Here is a 19247-nt window from a genome sequence, read left to right on the forward strand (position 1 = left end):
TGTCAAAATGCCACATAATAAAGAAACTGGAAAAAAAAACCTTTAAATTAGATAACTTTGACAAATGTTTTTAAGTGCACAGTTTAACATGACCTTTATACAAGAAAATTAATGAAACTTTACCTTTACTGACATTGGATTATTACCCTATATTACTTTATTTTCATGAGGGTATTTTATTTAAAATATGTAAATAACTTCCTTGATTGTTATTCTATCAAAACATCATGGATATTGTTGAATGTTTCATGGGAAAATTTGTCATAAAAATCCCTGAAGTATGATTTTTAAACTTGGAACCATTACTGTGATAGTGCTATTTTGTTTGTTTGAATATCAAACGTAAACACTTTGTTAATAAAGAAAGTGAATATTATGTGTGCATTCATACTAAATAGAGGGCGTTCAATCTAAATGAAACGAGATGGAAGTTTTGTACATGATAAAACCATTGTTAAGTTATTAATTATGTATCTAATAATAATGTTACTATTATTTTGTTTGTTTTGTTTGTATGTATCCTATCTGTTAAATGTATGATAGTCAATTTAAAAACATTGGACTAATGAATACGTACTTGCACATTTTGTAAAGCCTGCAAGCTCTCTTTGCTGAGTATTGTAAAGTTATTTGGTTTATTAATATATTTTAACAATTTTATGAAACACATTAGTTCTTTATTTATTGTCCGCAACTAAAGAAAATTATAAATAGTAATTAAACTAAAAGCGCTTATGTTTGTGTAAATTACAAATTAATAACTATAGAAAATTTGTCGTGAGTCAAATGCTTTTTTTTTTTTGCAATATAAGTCTCTATTTTTCTTTTTTGTCTGCATCCTGTATGTTTTTTATTTTTATTTTATCAATATTTAGAATACATGTTTTCAAAGTTTATTTGTCTAGCTTCCTATTAATATTCCATGTCATTTTATGTAATATTAATTTTTTTTTTCAACAGTGCTAACATTCATGGTTATTGTGATAACTAGATAAATGCAACACCCAGTCAAAAAAGTGAAGCAATGTTACAGCCGAAAAATAATGCTTCAATAATCTCATTATTAACATACAAGTAGTGTTTTGATACTATAATACTCATTTAAACTGCATGGTACAAATGCTTGTTATACAACGCACATTCCAACGTGTTCTAACACTTCCCAGTAACCTTTTTACTATTCCAACGACTGTTAATGAAATGTCTCTGTGTTGTATCCCCACAAGCGCACTGCTGCAGACCGGGTGGTGCGACCAAGGTGACGTAGTGCGCAGTGAAGGACGGTAAACCTCCCCTTCCTTACACCATGGCCACCCCCTTCCCTAACCCTCGCACTCGTTAGACCGGTCCTCGTCATGCACAGCCAACCCTAGCGTTGCACCATCTTCCTGAAGCTTCCAGCCTTCACCACGACCACTCTAGTACTTTCCAACTGGCCTTCTACCACCTCGAGAGCACGATACAACACCTAACCTGAAGCACCCGAGACTTCTTTCTTTAGCATTCCATCTAGTGTTCTCCATCTATAGTGAAACTTCATTACAAAGTATGTACTTCAATTTAAAAAAATTTCTCACTTTCAAGTATTATTTGCATATCCTTACAAGATGTTTTACATTTATTAACAGTTCAGTATAAAGTACTTTCACTGTTAAGCACCAAAATCCAAAACTGTGGGGTTTTTCTAGAGATGGACGAAAGTGAAAATTTTTGAGTGGAGTCAAGCCATGTTCATTATTTATACCTTTGAGTCGAGTCAATACTTGATTATTTCTTGTTCAACTCTAGCTTGAGTAGTTTCAGAAGGATTTTTTTCTTTCAGGAGTAGAGAAATGGAATGGACTATGCATGCTATAAATAATACTAGGGTCAAAATAATTAAATAAAAAATGCATGCAGAAAAAAAGCTTATCAAAACAGATTATATTTTGGTAAATGTTAAAAGTTGTTTTTCACTGGTACTAAGTCAGGTAAAATAATAAATTAAATTGTATCGTCATATAGGTTTAATACTCTGTTTATTGCCTTATTTAGGAATATATTAAAATTTTTGGTAATCCTGCAGAAGAATGACTTAGGTTAGGTCAGCTACATTAATTACATAATATTTATGTATTTACTATTTACTTACATATTAAATATGTATTATTAATGAAGCTAAACTAACCTAACAAACTTTACACTTAAGTATAATTTTTCAGTTTTCTGCTACCATTTTCTGGTTAATGATCTCTCCCTTATCAAAAATGACAAATCTTAGGCATTTTTAAGAGTCACATCACACACTTAGAAATAAAAGCACTGACTTAATGCAAAATGCAAAAAACAACATAAAGCCGGCCAACATTTTGAATAGTATAGATAATCAAAATGTTGGACGGCTAGGTTTTTTGAAAGCAGCTATAATGCATTTTGCATCTAGTTAATGAATACAGTAGAACTCCAATTATCCGAACTCCGACTATCCGAATCGCCGATTATCCGAATCACAAACAAGTCTTGACTTGACTTGTCTTAACTTGCCGTTGTGCCTACACTGACTTCCCCCCGCGTGTGTAGGCACAACGGCAAGTTAAGACAAGTTCCGGCGCATTGCAGTCACGGCGCACCTGTCATTGTTTGTTTTGATTAGCCAGTGTGCTATTGACCTTGCTCGAGGACGCTACTCTTTCGCTACGGCTTACTTTTGTTTGTGCGTGTACAATACGTATGTACTGTATTGTTTTTATACCATGGCTTCGAAAAGAAAACGTGTTGTGCTATCGTTAGCGGACAAACTGAAAATTATAGAGCAACTCGATAAAGGTGTAACGGGTAAGAAGTTGTCTGAGATTTATGGTGTTGGACAAGCAACAATTTCTGACATTAAAAACAGTAAGTCAACACTTTTAAACTTTGTTTCGGTGCTTGAAAATGAAGATGGAAGTTCCTCCAGGAAAACAATGAAGACAGCAACCAACAAAAATTTGGAAGATGCCGTGTTTAAATGGTTTTTGCAGCAACGTTCTATGGGAAATCCGATTTCAGGTCCAATCCTTTGTGAAAAAGCCAAAATCTTAGCAGAAAAGCTTGGTTATTCATATTTTAAGGCTAGTAACGGCTGGCTAAGGAATTTTAAATTCAGGCATGGTGTACGCGAGTTAGATTTGGCTGGTGAGAAGCTTTCAGCAGACTCTGCAGCTGCTGAAAATTTTATTGAAAAATTTAAAACTGCATCAGAATCCTATGATCCGGAGTTTGTTTATAATGCCGATGAAACTGGCCTTGTTTGGAAAGCATTACCAAAAACCACTTTGGCTTCTAAAAGGGAATCTAGTGCCCCTGGACATAAGGTCAGTAAAGAACGTGTTACAGTGCTTAACTGTGCCAACTCCACTGGAAATCATAAACTGCCACTTCTTTTGATAGGAAAATCAAGAAATCCAAGAGCATTTAAAAACGTAAAAAAACTTCCACTCTTCTACAAAAGTCAACCCAAGGCCTGGATGACTGCAGCTTTGTTTACCGAATGGTATGATGAAGTGTTTATTCCTGAAGTGAAAAAGCACCAAAAATCGGTGGGAAAAGAAGGCAGTAAGGTGCTTTTAATTGTTGATAACGCACCCACTCATCCTACAGCAGAACTGTTGGAAAGAGAGAATGGGCAGTTTAAAACGACGTTTTTGCCTCCCAATGTTACAAGTTTGCTGCAACCCATGGACCAGTCTGTTATTGAAACAATGAAGCGCCATTACAGAAGGCAACTGCTGAGAAAACTGCTGATCGAAGGTGCTGAAGATGAAGAATTGGTTTTGGCAAATCATAGCAAAATAAATTTAAAGGACTGCTGTTACATGGTAGCGGAAGCTTGGAGTTTGGTTACGGCACTGACGCTAAGACGTGCGTGGAATAAACTGAAAGGCCTACCGTCTGAGAAGAACAAAAAAAAAGAATCTGAAGAAAATGAGAAACAAGAATATGGAGAGGATGATGATGATAAAGATGCGTTGTCACTAGAGGAAATAAGAAAAATGATTGTAAAAATTCCTGGTTGTACAGAAGTAAGTGCTGAAGATGTAGGAGAGTGGATGGCTTGTGACACGTCTGACCCTGGTTTTCAAATTCTCAATGACGATGAAATTGTTGTAAGTGTGAGAGAAGATGTTGAAGTGGAAGTGGAAGAAGAACTTTCTGCTGATGTTGAAGTAGACGCTGGACCATCAGCTAGTGAAGCATTTGCCGGCCTCGAGACTGCTTTGAAGTGGATGGAGCGTCAGCCCGAGTGTGACCACTTGCAACTGCTCACCGTCAAGCGAATGCGTGACCTGGCTGCCCGAAAACGGTTGAAGACCGCAAAACAGCTTACATTGACGGAGATGTTTAAAAAACAATGATTTTTATTTCTAAACTTGTACATAAGTACATTTTATTTATATTTAAAACATGTGAAAATTTCATGTTTCTTTCATTTAATTCAATAAAAAAATAGTGCAATATCAAAACGTAGCTTTTATTCTCTCCAATGGCAATTTTTTTAAAAAAAATCCGATTATCCGAATATTTGATTATCCGAATGGGTCCCGGTCCCCATTAATTCGGATAATTGGAGTTCTACTGTAGATGATAAAGATAATCAAACATATGAAGATACAGTACAAGACATATCACATTTATTTTGCTACGTTCGTGCTGAACATCAATGCAATTGATTGATGCTGTAGTCTAAATAAACTACACGGAAGACATTAAAATATTTTATTCCCAAAGTTTATTTGTTGTATTAACAAATATATGACATACTGCAAGCCTTTCATTCCAAAATGGCATCAATTTCTATATTTCAAAGACCTAAATAGCAAAATAAACATTTCCCAGGTATTGTAATTAAGTAATAATTTTAGTAGGCATGTGCGAGAAAGACTTTTTTGAATTCGAGACGAGATCGAGAAAGCAATTTAAAAATTCTCGAGAATCGAGTCGAGATCGAGAAATCTGTACTTTAGTTAACAGGATAATATGATCCAAAAAAGTAAAACTCAATAATCTGACAAACATACATATTTATTCAATAATTTTATCAAGTATCCACAATTGCAATTACAACTTTACCTTTACACTCAAGTTTATTTGCCTATTGTCGTATGTAAACATACGTTATTGACTCCATAGTCTATACAGTTTCCTTGAGCCATGGACGGTACTTGATCATGAAAGTCTGAACATTCGCCACTATCGATATGTCACTATCGATACGGACCATAATTTAAACAACATGTTGCTTGTTATATACTGCTGGCCGTGTGTATAACCTAAGGCCATAAAACAAAATGCAATCGCGGAAGAATTCTGCAGTCATGTTTATATTTTTATTTTTTACCGTACCGTTTTACATTGATACTTGATATTGATACCGAAAATGATTTATTTTTAACTTTAATGTTGGTTTTATTAACGGAAAATAATAATTTTCTTCTGTAATTTAATGTGATAACCACAGCACAATTCATTGTTTACGTTTACCGTTTCATGTAGTGACTTGTGAACGGAAGTTGTTCGTTTTTAACTTTTTAATAATTTATCGTGTATACTATCGTAACAAGTATATTTTATTTTATTCGATCTACATTACGTTGAAGATATGTTAATTATTTCAACACGCAACACAAAATGCTGCCTCAATATATTATATTACCTAACCTATTTCTTGTTTACAAAATTCTCGAAAATTCCGAGCCAAAAAAATTATCTCGAGACGAGATCGAGAAAATTTCTGTCTCGACTCGTTCTCGATGATGCCGAGACTCGCACATCACTAAATTTTAGAAAACTGCAAAACTTAAATGAAATATAATTGGTAAGAATGTAAATACGAAATTTCACTGTACAATGATTCTATAAAAATAGTGCATGAGTTTTAAGTTTATTGACATGATAAATATGTATTGAGTATCGTGGAGTAAAATAAACTCAACTATTGAAATCAGTTGAGCTGAAGCTACTCGCTTGACTTGGCTAAAGTTTTTGAGTCTCGGCCCATCTATAATTTTTATAGTTACAATGTAATGAGATTTCACACACTTTCGTTTGCACATTGTGAAGGAAAAGGGAACAAGAACAGAGGTCATTAAGGCCCTTGCACACAGCTTCAGTTCTATCCTTGACAGCCTGTGCTCGGAATGCCTCACTGTGTCTAAACAAACCGAGGCGGTATAGGACCTTAGGTATCGATTTATCTCAAGAGTCTAAAAATCGACTTGAGGTCAATTCCCATAAACCCACTCTTGGCTGCACTGGACAGCTACTGACTGGTAGAGTCCTCACAGGCTAGGCTTGCCCCGCCTCACCCTATTCCCAACTCCTGTCATCCACCTGTGGCGCGAGGAGACAAGGTGATAGAGGCAGTCCTTCTTGCGGGTGCCATTGGGGGGAAGTTATGGCCATGTTCAGACGCACAATCGCAACAAGGCACAGACACAATGCTGCTTCCCAACCACTCCAAGTTCGGCCACTGTTTCCCAGTCCGCCAACTGTCCGAGACTCAAACCCAGCTTACTTACACAGAGCTTCACAAATTGATCTACAACAGTTTTCCGCAGTCACTTTCTTACGTCCACTGAACGAAGCTTAAAATATTGTACATTTATAAGTAAACATTCTAACCTTTATTTAAACTTTACCAATTACAATACATACTTTTAGGCTATAATTTTTTGCATGTTAAGTGCAGATATAGTAATATCGTTCTTAGTTCTAATTAATTTAAATTTGTGGTTTTCACCAATCAAATTGGTTTCATATATCCAAGGACCCTGGAGTGTTATAAAAAGAAAGAAATTTGTTAGTAACTTATGGAAACAGGATTTTATAATGAATCTGCACAAGTCAGGAATGCATCAAAATGGGAATAAATTAATCTGAAATTAGTAAACTGAACTGAAGTTAACTGAAAAGTAAAAATTCCAGATGACTAACCCCAGGCCAAACATGCTGTATCTCTTTACGGACAGCGGAGTCTTCCGGGTTCTTGTTTCCGTACCAATGCTGGCGGCTGCGGTAGATCTCGCCACATCGTGGGCACTCTATCACATATCTGAGTCAAACAACACCACCACCTCATACTGCATGTTACACAGTTAAAAAGAGACTATAAGGAACAAATCAGTCACATTCCTTGCCTTTGCTCAGATAGCATCATTTCCCTTCTTTTTACATCAATTGCATTTGCTAAAGAAGTTTACAAGATTATTGAAGGAAAAAAATTTTTTTTTGGCTGAAACTTTTAAGATATATTCGGTAAGCTTTATTCAACTCAATATTTATCATTCTAGCAAACATTTTTTCTAGTTATATTCATAAAGTTTCTTACCCTGACCACGCAAATCTTGCTAGACCAAGCCAGGATGTGTCCGAGGAAGATGTCAACCTAGGCACAACCCGCTGTTCTCGCCCACTGTTGTGGCATGATTTGCAGATATAAGTGCAATTCTCAAATTGGTGTTGGTACCTGAAAAAAAAAAAGCATAACAAATTATTTTCAACAATCATATCACTGTTTAACTACGACATTATGGTGGTATGCCACACGCAGTGCCACATGCACTCCGTTAAACAGACCCGAAAATTAAGACTGCTTTCGACATTAAAAACCTTGGCTTGTCACTGCTTCTACGTGGATGGGATCACTAGATCCCCTACAAAAACTTACTTAGTCTAATCTTGTAGTGAGGTAATGATTGCTCCCAGATTCATACAGTAAATCGACATTACAAAGTAACTCTAAATGAAGACCAAATCTGGTAAAACCTGGTACAGAGTTGCACCTTGTGTACTCTCGACATTCCGGCCACGGTGCCTTCCTGTAGTTTCGTTAGTAGCGGCCGCGATTTCGTTGATGATGGACGTGTGTGTGCAGGCTCCTTGCAACTCCTATGGTGTTGTGACCGCGTTTACTTATCTTGTTCTTCCCGGTAATCATCAGTTCTGATCGTTTATCACCACTGATGTGTCACTTCTCGAACAACCCAAATTCCAGGGGTTCTGTAAGCCTCTCGAAGAATGATACTGTCTTAGAGTTATCTCAGGACCCTTGCAAAAACATGTTCCGGTCTCTAAAAAAAAAACCGGTCCTTTGTAATCTGACAGTAAAAAGGATCACAAGATGGACACAAGTTAACTGGATGATTTATTGAACCTGATGAAATCATTAGATATGAAAATTGTTGACCTGAAATCAGCAAACCTAGCTCTCTAAAGACCTTGCTATTGGACTCTACAGCTGAAAAATCAGAGTTGAAATAGGAAATTACCCTAATAAAACAGGATATACGAGTGAACAACAGCTCTTCAATATCATTGTCAAGCTTTGAAACAAACTGCAGGTACTTCAAGATCTGAGCGTTCATCAACATCTGGCAACAGTGGTCCGCAGGGATGTGTGGCAACACCTGGCGACAGTGGCTCACCCGCTGACCTACTAATGACTCAGCGGAGTTTGTGCGAAGTCAAAGTTCCCTGAAAAAACATTACATTGACGACCAAGGCTTTATTCTAGTTCAACGTTAACGCAAACCTAAATTCAACAGCAATCAAGAGATAAACGCACTCCCAAATGAACGTATGAAACACCCATGAAAGCAGGAATTAGAAACTCGTCTACACTCAAAACGGAAGCAAAACTAATATTTAAGAAAACGAAAGCTCTTTTAGTTACATGCTTTGAACCTTCCGTGCAAGAAAACGAGATTACCAACTACACCACAAATTAACTGGATTCATCTCAAGTGAAAGTGACTAAACTACGCACAAAGTATGACACACATGTATCTTTTCATATCTCAGTCTTAGAAGATGATTTCTCAAGAATAAAAAACTAGTTTTTTTTGGCTAATTAGTTTCTCATTAGCCAATTCGAAGGAAAATTGCATCCTGAACAAATCGCCAATGCCAGTACAACCAATTGTGCTCTAGTAAACTTTAACGGTAATATTACTAAGCCGACATCAGATATTATCTCCATCACGACACCCAGAGGAGCTCAAACGATGCGCATGCCTTGTCCCCAAGAGTGGGAAACAGTTTATCAAAATGTTCTTGGCCTCAGAACTAAATCTACTGAATTTATTGATAATCTTGCCCTTACATAACACAATATAATCTGCCTTACCGAAACTTGGTTTACTGATCAATATCTAATTTTTAGAACTGACAGAAATTCAGATCTTACAATGATGGAAATAAGTGGGGGCGTTTTAATAGCAATGAACAAACATACTTTTCCATTTGTCCGTCAAATCCATCACTTTAACCTGGAAATGAAGCAGTTTGGATAGAAATTCAAACCTCTCCTCATAAATATCTTATTTTAGGCAAAATCTATCTACTTCATCAAACAATCCCCAACACATATGCTACTTATTTTGAAGTACTTGAAGACATATTTACTAATCATCAAAATATTTTAATACTAGTTGGTGACTTGAATATGCCGGGTGCAGATTGGTTAAGTAAAAAATCCTGAACACATCACATAGCTACACCAAATCAAAGGCTCAATGCCTACTTAATTTTGCCATCAGTATGAGCCTAACTCAATGTAATAATAGCAACCACTTAATTCTCTACTTGACTTGTGTTTCACTAATTTACCTGAATGTGTTGTCTTAAAAGCTGAAGATGCTTTAATCAAAAAAAGATCTCCAGCATCCTACTCTTCATATTAAAATCATCATGGAAATTTATGTGAAACTCCTAGTTGATGAATTAGCTAAGCGTATTTGTGAATATTTAAATATTTTCATTCCCATGTCGACTATTCAATCTTCCAGATTCCCTCACTGGTTATCTATAAAACCTAATTCAAGCAGTGACGTCAAAGAAACATTTTCCTAAACTATTTAAAAGAAACAATAACTCACTGCATTACACACATTTTTCATTTTACCGCCAAAAAGTTAAAAAACTTATCAAAAGAGACAAAATCAATTGGTCATGAAGATAAACAGTAACATGAAGAAATACCCTAAAATATTTATGTGAAATTTTTTTTGTATGAGGCAAGCACATTATAAAAATTCATGCTCACCCTTTTTTTTGTAATGCACCTGAAGAATAACTTCAAAAAAATGATTAGGTAAAATTAACATCTCATAAGCAACATCTCAATAAGCTGGTAACCCTTGTATGTATTTAAAATTATATCCACTCAATGTCCAAGCCTAAAACCTTTTGTAAAATAACAGCACCACCATCTTGACAATGTGAATGCACAAGGACAATAAAGGTATTCAATTGTTTGGTAATCAGCCACCAATTTTCAATATGGCCTTGGTCGTTAAAATTAATCAAAGATGATGAAAATACTTTAAATCAGAACTGCTATCAAATATCAAATGGTAAAAACTATGAATAGTTTTTTTTTGTTATATTGAAATTAAATTCTAATATCACCAAAAATCTGGGTTAGAAATAACCCGTAAAACTAGCAGACATATTTTCTACGAGAGTGATATATAAAATTCCCGGCGACAACAAGAAATTCCAGCACACACCAAATTTTTTCCCTGACGATGAAAATTCATGAATGTTTCCCACTTTCTCGAAATTCAAGGCTGGTGGCCACTCTGCTATAACACTCCCTAGATGTGATGAAACCACTCACATTAGGAATCTGCCCATAGCACCCCCAAATGTCAAGAGGGAACGTCTCCCATACCCCTTCCAAGATTTCGAGAGGAAAACGCTCACATTAGGGATCTATACATAGTAGGGGTGTGCGGGATCCCAACGCTTTGGGAAAAAAGTCGGGAAAATAGGCTTACCGAAATGCCGGGCGGGAATTTTATTACTCCCGAATTCTTCGGGAAATTGTTTAAAAATTTACAAATGTTTACTAATCATGTGAAAATGTTTTCTATCAATTCAAACTGTTTTTACAACAATATTTTTTATGGATTCGTACATTTTTGAAGGGTTTCCGTACTATTTAAACGCAAAACATCTTTTAAACGTATGCCGATCGTAGCGACAGCTGTGGTGTGCAGTTAATTGTGATGATCGTTTACACATATCTAATTTGAATATAAAAAACATACATGGAGTACCTTAAATATTGTATGCGTTCATAAATATATTTCTTCAAGGGTACGAATTTGCAAGATACGTGAATAGTCAGTTATATAACGTTATTGCCATTACCATTGAATATTTAACCTAAAACCACTGTGTGTCCTTAGACACAAACAAAACACATGCGCATACCACATTTAATCCAACATTTTCGCCAAAGATAAAAGAAATACTAGACTTGTGTTACATAACGAAGCGTAACCGTTCTCATTACTTGATAGCAGTGGCAATTTAGAGAACTGTATTGGCACTTTGAAAAATATGAAATCACGTAGTTTTACACCACTGCTCACGAGTATCTAAACATCTATGATTTTGCTTTGGGAGAAAAAAAATAGTTGTTAACTGTTTAGTTTGGCGGGCTTTGTCGGCTGACGTTACGTTATTAAGGCTTGTGCAAAGTATCTGTTCCTATTTTCGATGCCGTTGTATATTAAAACAAACTAGCAGCCTACAAATAATAGAGGTCGCAACCGATCAGCTTGTTACTTGTAAACCTAAAAGTGTGTGGAAGTATTTTGAACGTCTGACAGACAGTAAATCCCTGGCAAAGTGTGTCTCGTGTGAAAAATTTATGAGATGCGAGCATGGTAGCACGTCTGGATTACTAAGACATCTCAATAAACATCCCTCTATAAAAAAAGAATTTGAGGATGCTAAAAAATATGAAGTCGCCGCTGAAAAAAAACCAAGTGAAGCAGACAAAAGAAATAGCAGCAAAAAAAAACCAACTTTGCAAGAAACGTTTAAATGGCCATCTTCTCATATTAGAATTAAAAATTTGCTTTTTTTTTTGAATTTTCCCGATCCCGTCCCGTTTCCCGCGGGAATAATTTATTTTTCCCGAAAATTTCCCGCAGTACAAAAACCTATTCCCGCACACCCCTAATACATAGCATTCCCAAAGTGTCAAGAGGGAACCGATCATATTAGGGATTTGCCTATATCCCTTCCAAGACTTTGAAAGGAAATCACTCACACTAGCACTCCAAAGAAGTTGTGAGGGAACCACTCATATTAGGGATATCACAAGGGAACCATAGAGATGACATAGAGGAAGCCTACCTGCATTTGGCCTCCAAGTAGTGCTCCACGCCCTCTCTCAGGTGCCCCATGCTCCCGCTGCAGCGCCGGTCGCAAGACAGGCACACCACGGGACACGTGAAGTACTGGTCTGGGAACAGCAGCGTCATCTTGTTTTCTATTTCCCCACTGAACTTCTCGTTTAGCACCTGCGGCACCACCAACCATACATAGTTAACACTTTACCTTTGTAAACTTGTTTACAAAAAAAATACAAATACATTTTGGTACAATTTTGACTGATACTTCAATACACACTACTAGAGATGTAAAATAAACAATTTTCTTGCACCCATATTCTGTAAATTGCATTATATCAAGCATTGACAGCCGTGAATTGGAAGCAACCTAAAGCTTAATACAAGTAACCTCTTTAGGGCATTAAGTATTTTATAGATGCATACAGATGCAGGGATAAGATTGTGCAATGATTAGTTCAAAATTAAGTGGTCAAGCTTGTGTGTTTAATAATGTTGGAAGAACTTTAAATTTATTAATTTTTTTATCTAGAAATTAAATAAACTTGCAATTTTTCTGTATGACTTTTTAAAATATCTTATTACCAGTTCATTAAACATAACTAACTATCTAGATGTTGGAAGGGTTCTAATTAGTTTAATGGTTATTTTCATACTGTGTATTTTGAATTGGCCAAAAAATGTGTAATAAAATTTGTAACCTTAATACTTTAATCCTATTATTTACAGATCAGAAGCCCAAAATGGGCTAAGTCTAAACTTGACTAACAAGACTAGACAGTACAAACAGAAGCCTGCATGTACGATTAAGTACGGTATTTAGCCACAAGAGTTGCTCCATCGTATCGGTCGCACCCTTAATTTTGGGCAAAAAAATATAAAATTTTCATGGTAAGAGTCGCCCTTGAATATGAGTAACGCCATATAAGTGTCTCCAGTAGAATACAAGTGAAGTCTGTGTCTCAGCTCATTGCCACATAAGAAACAACACTGAAGTCCGCATTTCCCCTCTTCATCCTTTATGGCCCTTCCTCCCCCTTTTCCCCTTTCCCATAGCACTATCTAAAAAAAAATACAAAGGAAAAGAATGCTATTTTTTATACCCATGTTTCCTTTCCCCTCTTCCTCATGAGAGAAAAGATTGCAAGCCCTTTACAGCAGTTTTGTCATGAATTTAAATGTTGCAGAAGAAAGCGAAGGAAATCTCACGCAAAAACACACAGTTGTGCCACAAAACCTGCCGAGATAGACGTGATAATTGTGTACGGTGACACACTCCCTTCCCCTCTTTATTTTTCTCTCTCTCTCTATGGCTGGTTCATTTTTAGATTCCCCCTCTTGACAAGCGCCCCTCCGACGGCAGACAGCCATGTCACATTTCGCCGGCTGGGTAGCCAGGCGACAGGCAGCACATGTAGCTTAACAGCACAGTTCATGATGCTTTACACTCACTGCCGAAATATTTAAATTAAACAATTTATATTTACTCTTGACATATTTATTAAAAACCAACACAGACCCGTTATTTAAGCATATGGTCAACCACAACAGTGCAATGTTAATATTACTACCCAAAATAGAAATTTTCGCATACAGATCGCAGTACATTTTATTAAACAAAAAATTGGCATAAAATCTGTGATCCATACACAGGTAAATACAGTACAACAATTGTATGAGTCTTGTTGAAATGTCAAATATGAAAGCCAGTTCCTATGATTGTTTTAAAAATATATGTAATGGCACAAAAATTTTTTTTTCCTCTTTCAATTTGTTTTTGTGTGTGCTGAATTCTTATATCGTTTTCAACACTTTAGGTATGGATCTAAAAAAAAAAACATGCTGCCTGTAGGTAGCTAGAAGAAATATGAAGGATTTTTTCACTACCTTCAGTGTCTGGTAGATGACGTGAGGTTGTCTGGCAGAGCGCACAGTGGTGTTATCCAACTCGCTTTCTACAGCAGACTGCAGTGTTGAGAAATTGGTGGGTGGACAGCTCGTCTTGACACCCACATAGCGTAAAGAACTAAATGCATCAATCTTGCACTTTAAGTCTTCAAACCGTTTTCGAAGAATATCTTCTGCACTTTCCATTCTGTCTGGAAACAATACATTAAGTTCCTGAACATATAGGTCTGTTTAAATGTGCAATGTAAACTTGTTGCTCAGCAGCAGTATGAAACAGTTTGACAATGCAGCATAAACAATTTTTTTTTAAATTTTAAAATGTTACAGGGAAATGGCTACTGTAAGTAATACTAAGCTAGTATTGTTCTTGGCACAGATACATTAAATTTATTTTATAAAATGCAGGATTGGAGTAAAAATATAACTGTCTATGTTTGTAATGTTTGGACTGATTAAGTGATTAACCAATTGAGCCCTATGTATAACATCATTCAAAAAAATTAAAATAACTATGCACAATTTTAATATTGAGCATTCCCTTCTTTTTATTTTTTAAGTACACCAATCCCTCACTTAGCACAACTAATGCATTCCTAAAAATGTTTGTGTTATCCGAAATCGTGTATTCTGAAGCACGGGTCTCCATAAAAAGCAAGGCTAATTTACTTAATGTGTTTCAAAATGTGTAGGGAAATAGTCTTTACATAATATAAACGCGTAGAATAACACTCAATGAAATAAATATGTCACACCATTTATCTTTATAAGCCTACCATCAAATACTGCGTATGACAAATATGACAGCACGTAATGAGAGATAGGTGGTTAAGTACTTATCATCAATAGGCTGGTTGGCTTGCCCGCTCGGACGTGACCTTCAACTCTGGCAAACTTTCCAAACGATCCTTTACTGGCAGTGAAACCGATACTACTGTCCGGATAATTACATTTTCATTATTCAAAAATTAAAATGCTTATTTGTGTATCTCTGCTTGGTTCTCATCCATATTGTCAGCCTCGCGATTTTTTTTTCATTGCACCATTCATTTAACAACCTTTTCCATGTGAATCATCTGTTCATTTCTGTTCCGGTATCTAATTTCAAATATATTCCCACTAGTACAACCAACAGCATCAGACTTATATAAACGTTTGATAGAGTCATTTTGTACGATTGTGCGCACAGTTGACTCGCTTAAAACGAAAGTGCGACTAACATAAGTGTGGCCTTCATGACATTCTGCACACCATAATACTTCTAGTTTTGTCTCAAACACTCGAACATGATGCATTATGCTTCACTTGGAAGTCATGATTCCACTATAATTCCCACTGCAGGTGCTTGCGCACATACAGTTATCAGCAGACGAATGGGCAGACATTGCTTTGTGTTGTGCAAGTTCCCTGCCACTGGCTAGACAAGTTCATCACGACCCCGTCTGTAGCTGGGCAACAACGGTACAGCACGGAGGCATACGCACGGACGTAAAAACATTTGGCCCTTTACACTCCATAGCCGCAACTTAACTAGCCATAGCTGATGTTTGTACAACAGCTGATAGCATAATCAGAACTGCGCGCGCATCTCTTCCCCCCTTGTATGGCTAACTGTTTGCCACGGCACATCTGTTGTTTACAGAAGTTGAAACAGACTTTGTGGCGTCATGCCTGACTTTTTTTTGCCTGCGGAGATTTCGGGCTAACTGAAATTTACAGACGTGCTATTCAAGAATGAGGCAGTAAAATTAACATTGCGCTAAATGAGTTTGCGCAATCTGAAGACATGCTAAGTGAGGGATTGGTGTAGTTTTTCATTTTATCAAATAGTTATGTTAGATATAAATATAACAACATGATATTGAAAAATGGGTTGGTCTTATAGGTAAGCGACATTTAAATTACTGTAAAATAATTAGGAATTACCAATTTAAAATGTAAGTAACTATCTTATCAACAAACAAGAAGTCTTATGAAGAAGCTTTTTATGTTAGTTAAAATTTTTATTTCACGTACATTATTTCATTTCAGTCTCTTGAAACCTAGATTCGGATTCAAAGGGTGGATTCGAGGCACACTTTGAGATTTGGTTTCAAGGTTCAGATTCGAAAAAATTGGGATTAGACCCATCACTACAAATCTATATTATAAACTTAACATCAAGCAGTACATGCTTGTACTACTTTTCAGGTTATTCAAATGATGTTTATTTGATCATAGTTCTAAAGTGAAGAATTGTTTATAAAAAAAATTTATTGGAATTCTAAAACACATCCTACCTAGTATGGTAACTTATATGCTACATTAAACTAAAGCATTTACACAGTAACCAAAAAAGCATATTTTTGTTCAATATACAAACATACAACCAAATATTGTAACATGCAATATGGGAAATGCTGGACAATTAGCATTGGCAAAGCGCAAGAAATTTTATAGCTTTGCTTTCAAGCTATTTTACATCCCACACCACCAGATGCCACTACTGTAACTGGTTTCACACACTTAAAAACATAAGTACACTCCAGACCGCCAGGTTCGCTGCACATTTCTCACATGTTTCCCATATTTTCCCCATTACAATATTTGATATAACATAATAATTTTGGTCAAGATAAATGGATAAATGGATGGATTGAGTTTAACATTTCATCCACATCAAACAAATTAGAGACTATGAAAAGCGATGAAATGCTAATAGAGAAAAGATGGAATGAATTTGAGGGGGAAGGGGGAAAACCTACTGACACAATGCACCTGCCATATTTACCACCATGACTCAACCCCACTGGAAATAGAACCCGAACAAGTTGTTGAGGTGTGAGTCACCATGTGACTGTGGCTTCCTTTTGCTTAAGAAATAACAAAAATAAGTGGTCTATATTTTTTAATGTTTATGTTTATACAGTAAACTCCTGATTATCCACAGTAATCAGGGGAAGCTTTTGTATAGCATTTTCAGGAAACTAAGAAATAACCAAAGTTTTACTGTACTATTACAATATTTACTGTTAAATGAAAATTTAACAGGTTTTTTGTCTCTATTCGCACATTCAGGCAAAGTGGCTGACATCTGGTGGTTTGATTTTGAATCACCGAAGACGGTATAAACAAAGGGAGCGTATGCTTGGTTTCAAGGAGCGTTAAAGGATGGCAAGATGTTTTGGATTCGTGGTTTGAGTAAATTTTTTTGAATTAAGCAGTGTATGAGATATGTTTTAAGTTCGGAAGATACAAGAAATTTGTGTAATGTATTGCTCAGTTCCGGACTGTAGAGTTTATTCAGGAAAAAATGTTTCAATGCATCGTTTTCCTAAGGACGCGAAGTTGAGAAGACGATGGGCGCATGTTTTAAGAATAGGCAAACCAGTAACCAACTATATGTATGTATGTCAACATCATTTTACGAAAGAGGATATCTTTTATAGAGGTAGGTAATTGTTGTTTTTCTTCTTACTTACTAGGCTCTTATCAATAGTGGGTACTATAAACAGCAATTTCACCAAAATGGTAAGGAATTCCTTATCTCCGCCTTTTGCAATAAATTCAGAAAGGTTTATATTAATAACTAAAATTTTTACAGAATTTTTTACTTTTGTTTTAAAGAAGAGGGGCAAAACTAAATAATTACCATACTACAGCTCGTAACCTATAATTCATACTCAAATCATAAAAATGAGATATTTAACTTGAATATAGGTACATATATAAAATATATAAAATAGAAAGTAGTTTTTAAATGATAATATCATCTAATCCAGGCCACCATAAAATGGTTATACATTTAAAAACGGTAAGCATTCATGACATTTTAAATATATTTTTTTAAAGACTCGTATAAAAGCGAACTTAAAACACTTAAGAATAATCTGTATAGGAAATTTAATACTAAAGATGTTTATTTATTTTTAATTATTTTAATTTTTTGTAGGAACATGTTTTATTCTCAAGTATCTTCTCATTTCTCACAGGATACTAATAATTCTGTATTTTGAACTCCTTTTGCACTACATTGTAACCTGTTTTCCCAGCAAATAATTTTTCACACCAACACCACCTTCTACTGTGCTCTATTAGCACTTATCATAAGTCTTAAGGAAAAATATAAAATATAACCATTTCTGTTAAATCTTAAGTCATCATGTGGTTTGCACACGACCCGTCAAAATTCCTACACAAAAATCATAAACCATTCCACTACCATGCATTGAGTCATATTAAGTACACAACTAATTATAATTCATAATTCTTAATTTTCAATTATAAACCCAGCTTAAGTACATAGTTCATGATTTCGTGCATTTCAACTACAGGTTCAAACATTTTATAATTATCACCTACAGACACACGATAACACAAATATCCATTACAAATCAACAATCTCAATGCCGTCTTTGCCCTCCATTTTGTTATATGCAGTGCTGCGCTCTAGAAGTGCTAAATCCGCAAATATTGAATGATCTATATACTATAAACAAAACTTTTCAGGTGGAAGAAAACAGTTAATTTCACGACATTACAAATAACTTTTCTTCAAAGAAATAACTCTTTTTCACAAAACTTAAGTAAAAATAGAGACCTGAATTTAAGTAGGTAGGGGGAAAAAAAATATTGACCTTAATATTATATCTGTCATAATGTAACAATTTCATTTTCGTTCAGTAAATAACAGCTGAAAATCTTATTGTTGGATTTAAAACTTTGTGTGCGGTTTTAAATAAAGAATAGGTGTTACCAATAACACTAATAATAGAACTCCACCTGTTGCCAAACACATTGCACTCTATTTTAATAAGTATCAGTGGTATCAAAGAATTGCAGAATTTTTTGTTTTAGCTTTACAATGTAGGCTACACTATACGGAAGAAAAAAATTCAATACAAAAATAACTACGTAATTATATTGTAGTGAGGTGACCCGGAAGAACACAGAGGCATAACGGAACTTCGTACTCGTGGGCAGCGGGTCCGTGTTGGTGGTCTCGTGGAAGACGACGACGCTGGGGCCGAGAGCCGACAGGGGGCCATCGAACTCCCCCCTCTCCCACACCGACTGCAAGGCCGTCTGGAAGTGGTGCGAGTACGCCCGCGACGCGGACCCCAGGAACGTGTACATGTCACTGTGCAGGCGCTCGGAGCGCGTGCGGTATATCACTATGTCGGAGACAGCCAGCACCTG

At 35.8% G+C, this 19247-nt stretch overlaps 1 protein-coding gene across 7 annotated transcripts in view; it reads right to left on the reverse strand.

The window, feature by feature from the left end:
* Window positions 1-19247, reverse strand: part of LOC134534747 (zinc finger FYVE domain-containing protein 1-like) — a 47673-nt gene that overhangs the window by 15652 nt on the left and 12774 nt on the right. For all 7 annotated transcript variants that reach the window (XM_063373266.1, XM_063373262.1, XM_063373265.1 and 4 more), the window contains exons 4-8: window positions 19022-19244; window positions 14052-14263; window positions 12169-12335; window positions 7346-7483; window positions 6952-7069 (exon numbers count right to left, since the gene is read on the reverse strand). In XM_063373266.1, the coding sequence (XP_063229336.1) occupies window positions 6952-7069; window positions 7346-7483; window positions 12169-12335; window positions 14052-14263; window positions 19022-19244 (858 nt within the window). The remainder of the gene's footprint in view (window positions 1-6951; window positions 7070-7345; window positions 7484-12168; window positions 12336-14051; window positions 14264-19021; window positions 19245-19247) is intronic.

Source organism: Bacillus rossius, chromosome 8 (assembly GCF_032445375.1).
Source record: "Bacillus rossius redtenbacheri isolate Brsri chromosome 8, Brsri_v3, whole genome shotgun sequence".
Classification (NCBI taxonomy): Eukaryota; Metazoa; Arthropoda; class Insecta; order Phasmatodea; family Bacillidae; genus Bacillus; species Bacillus rossius.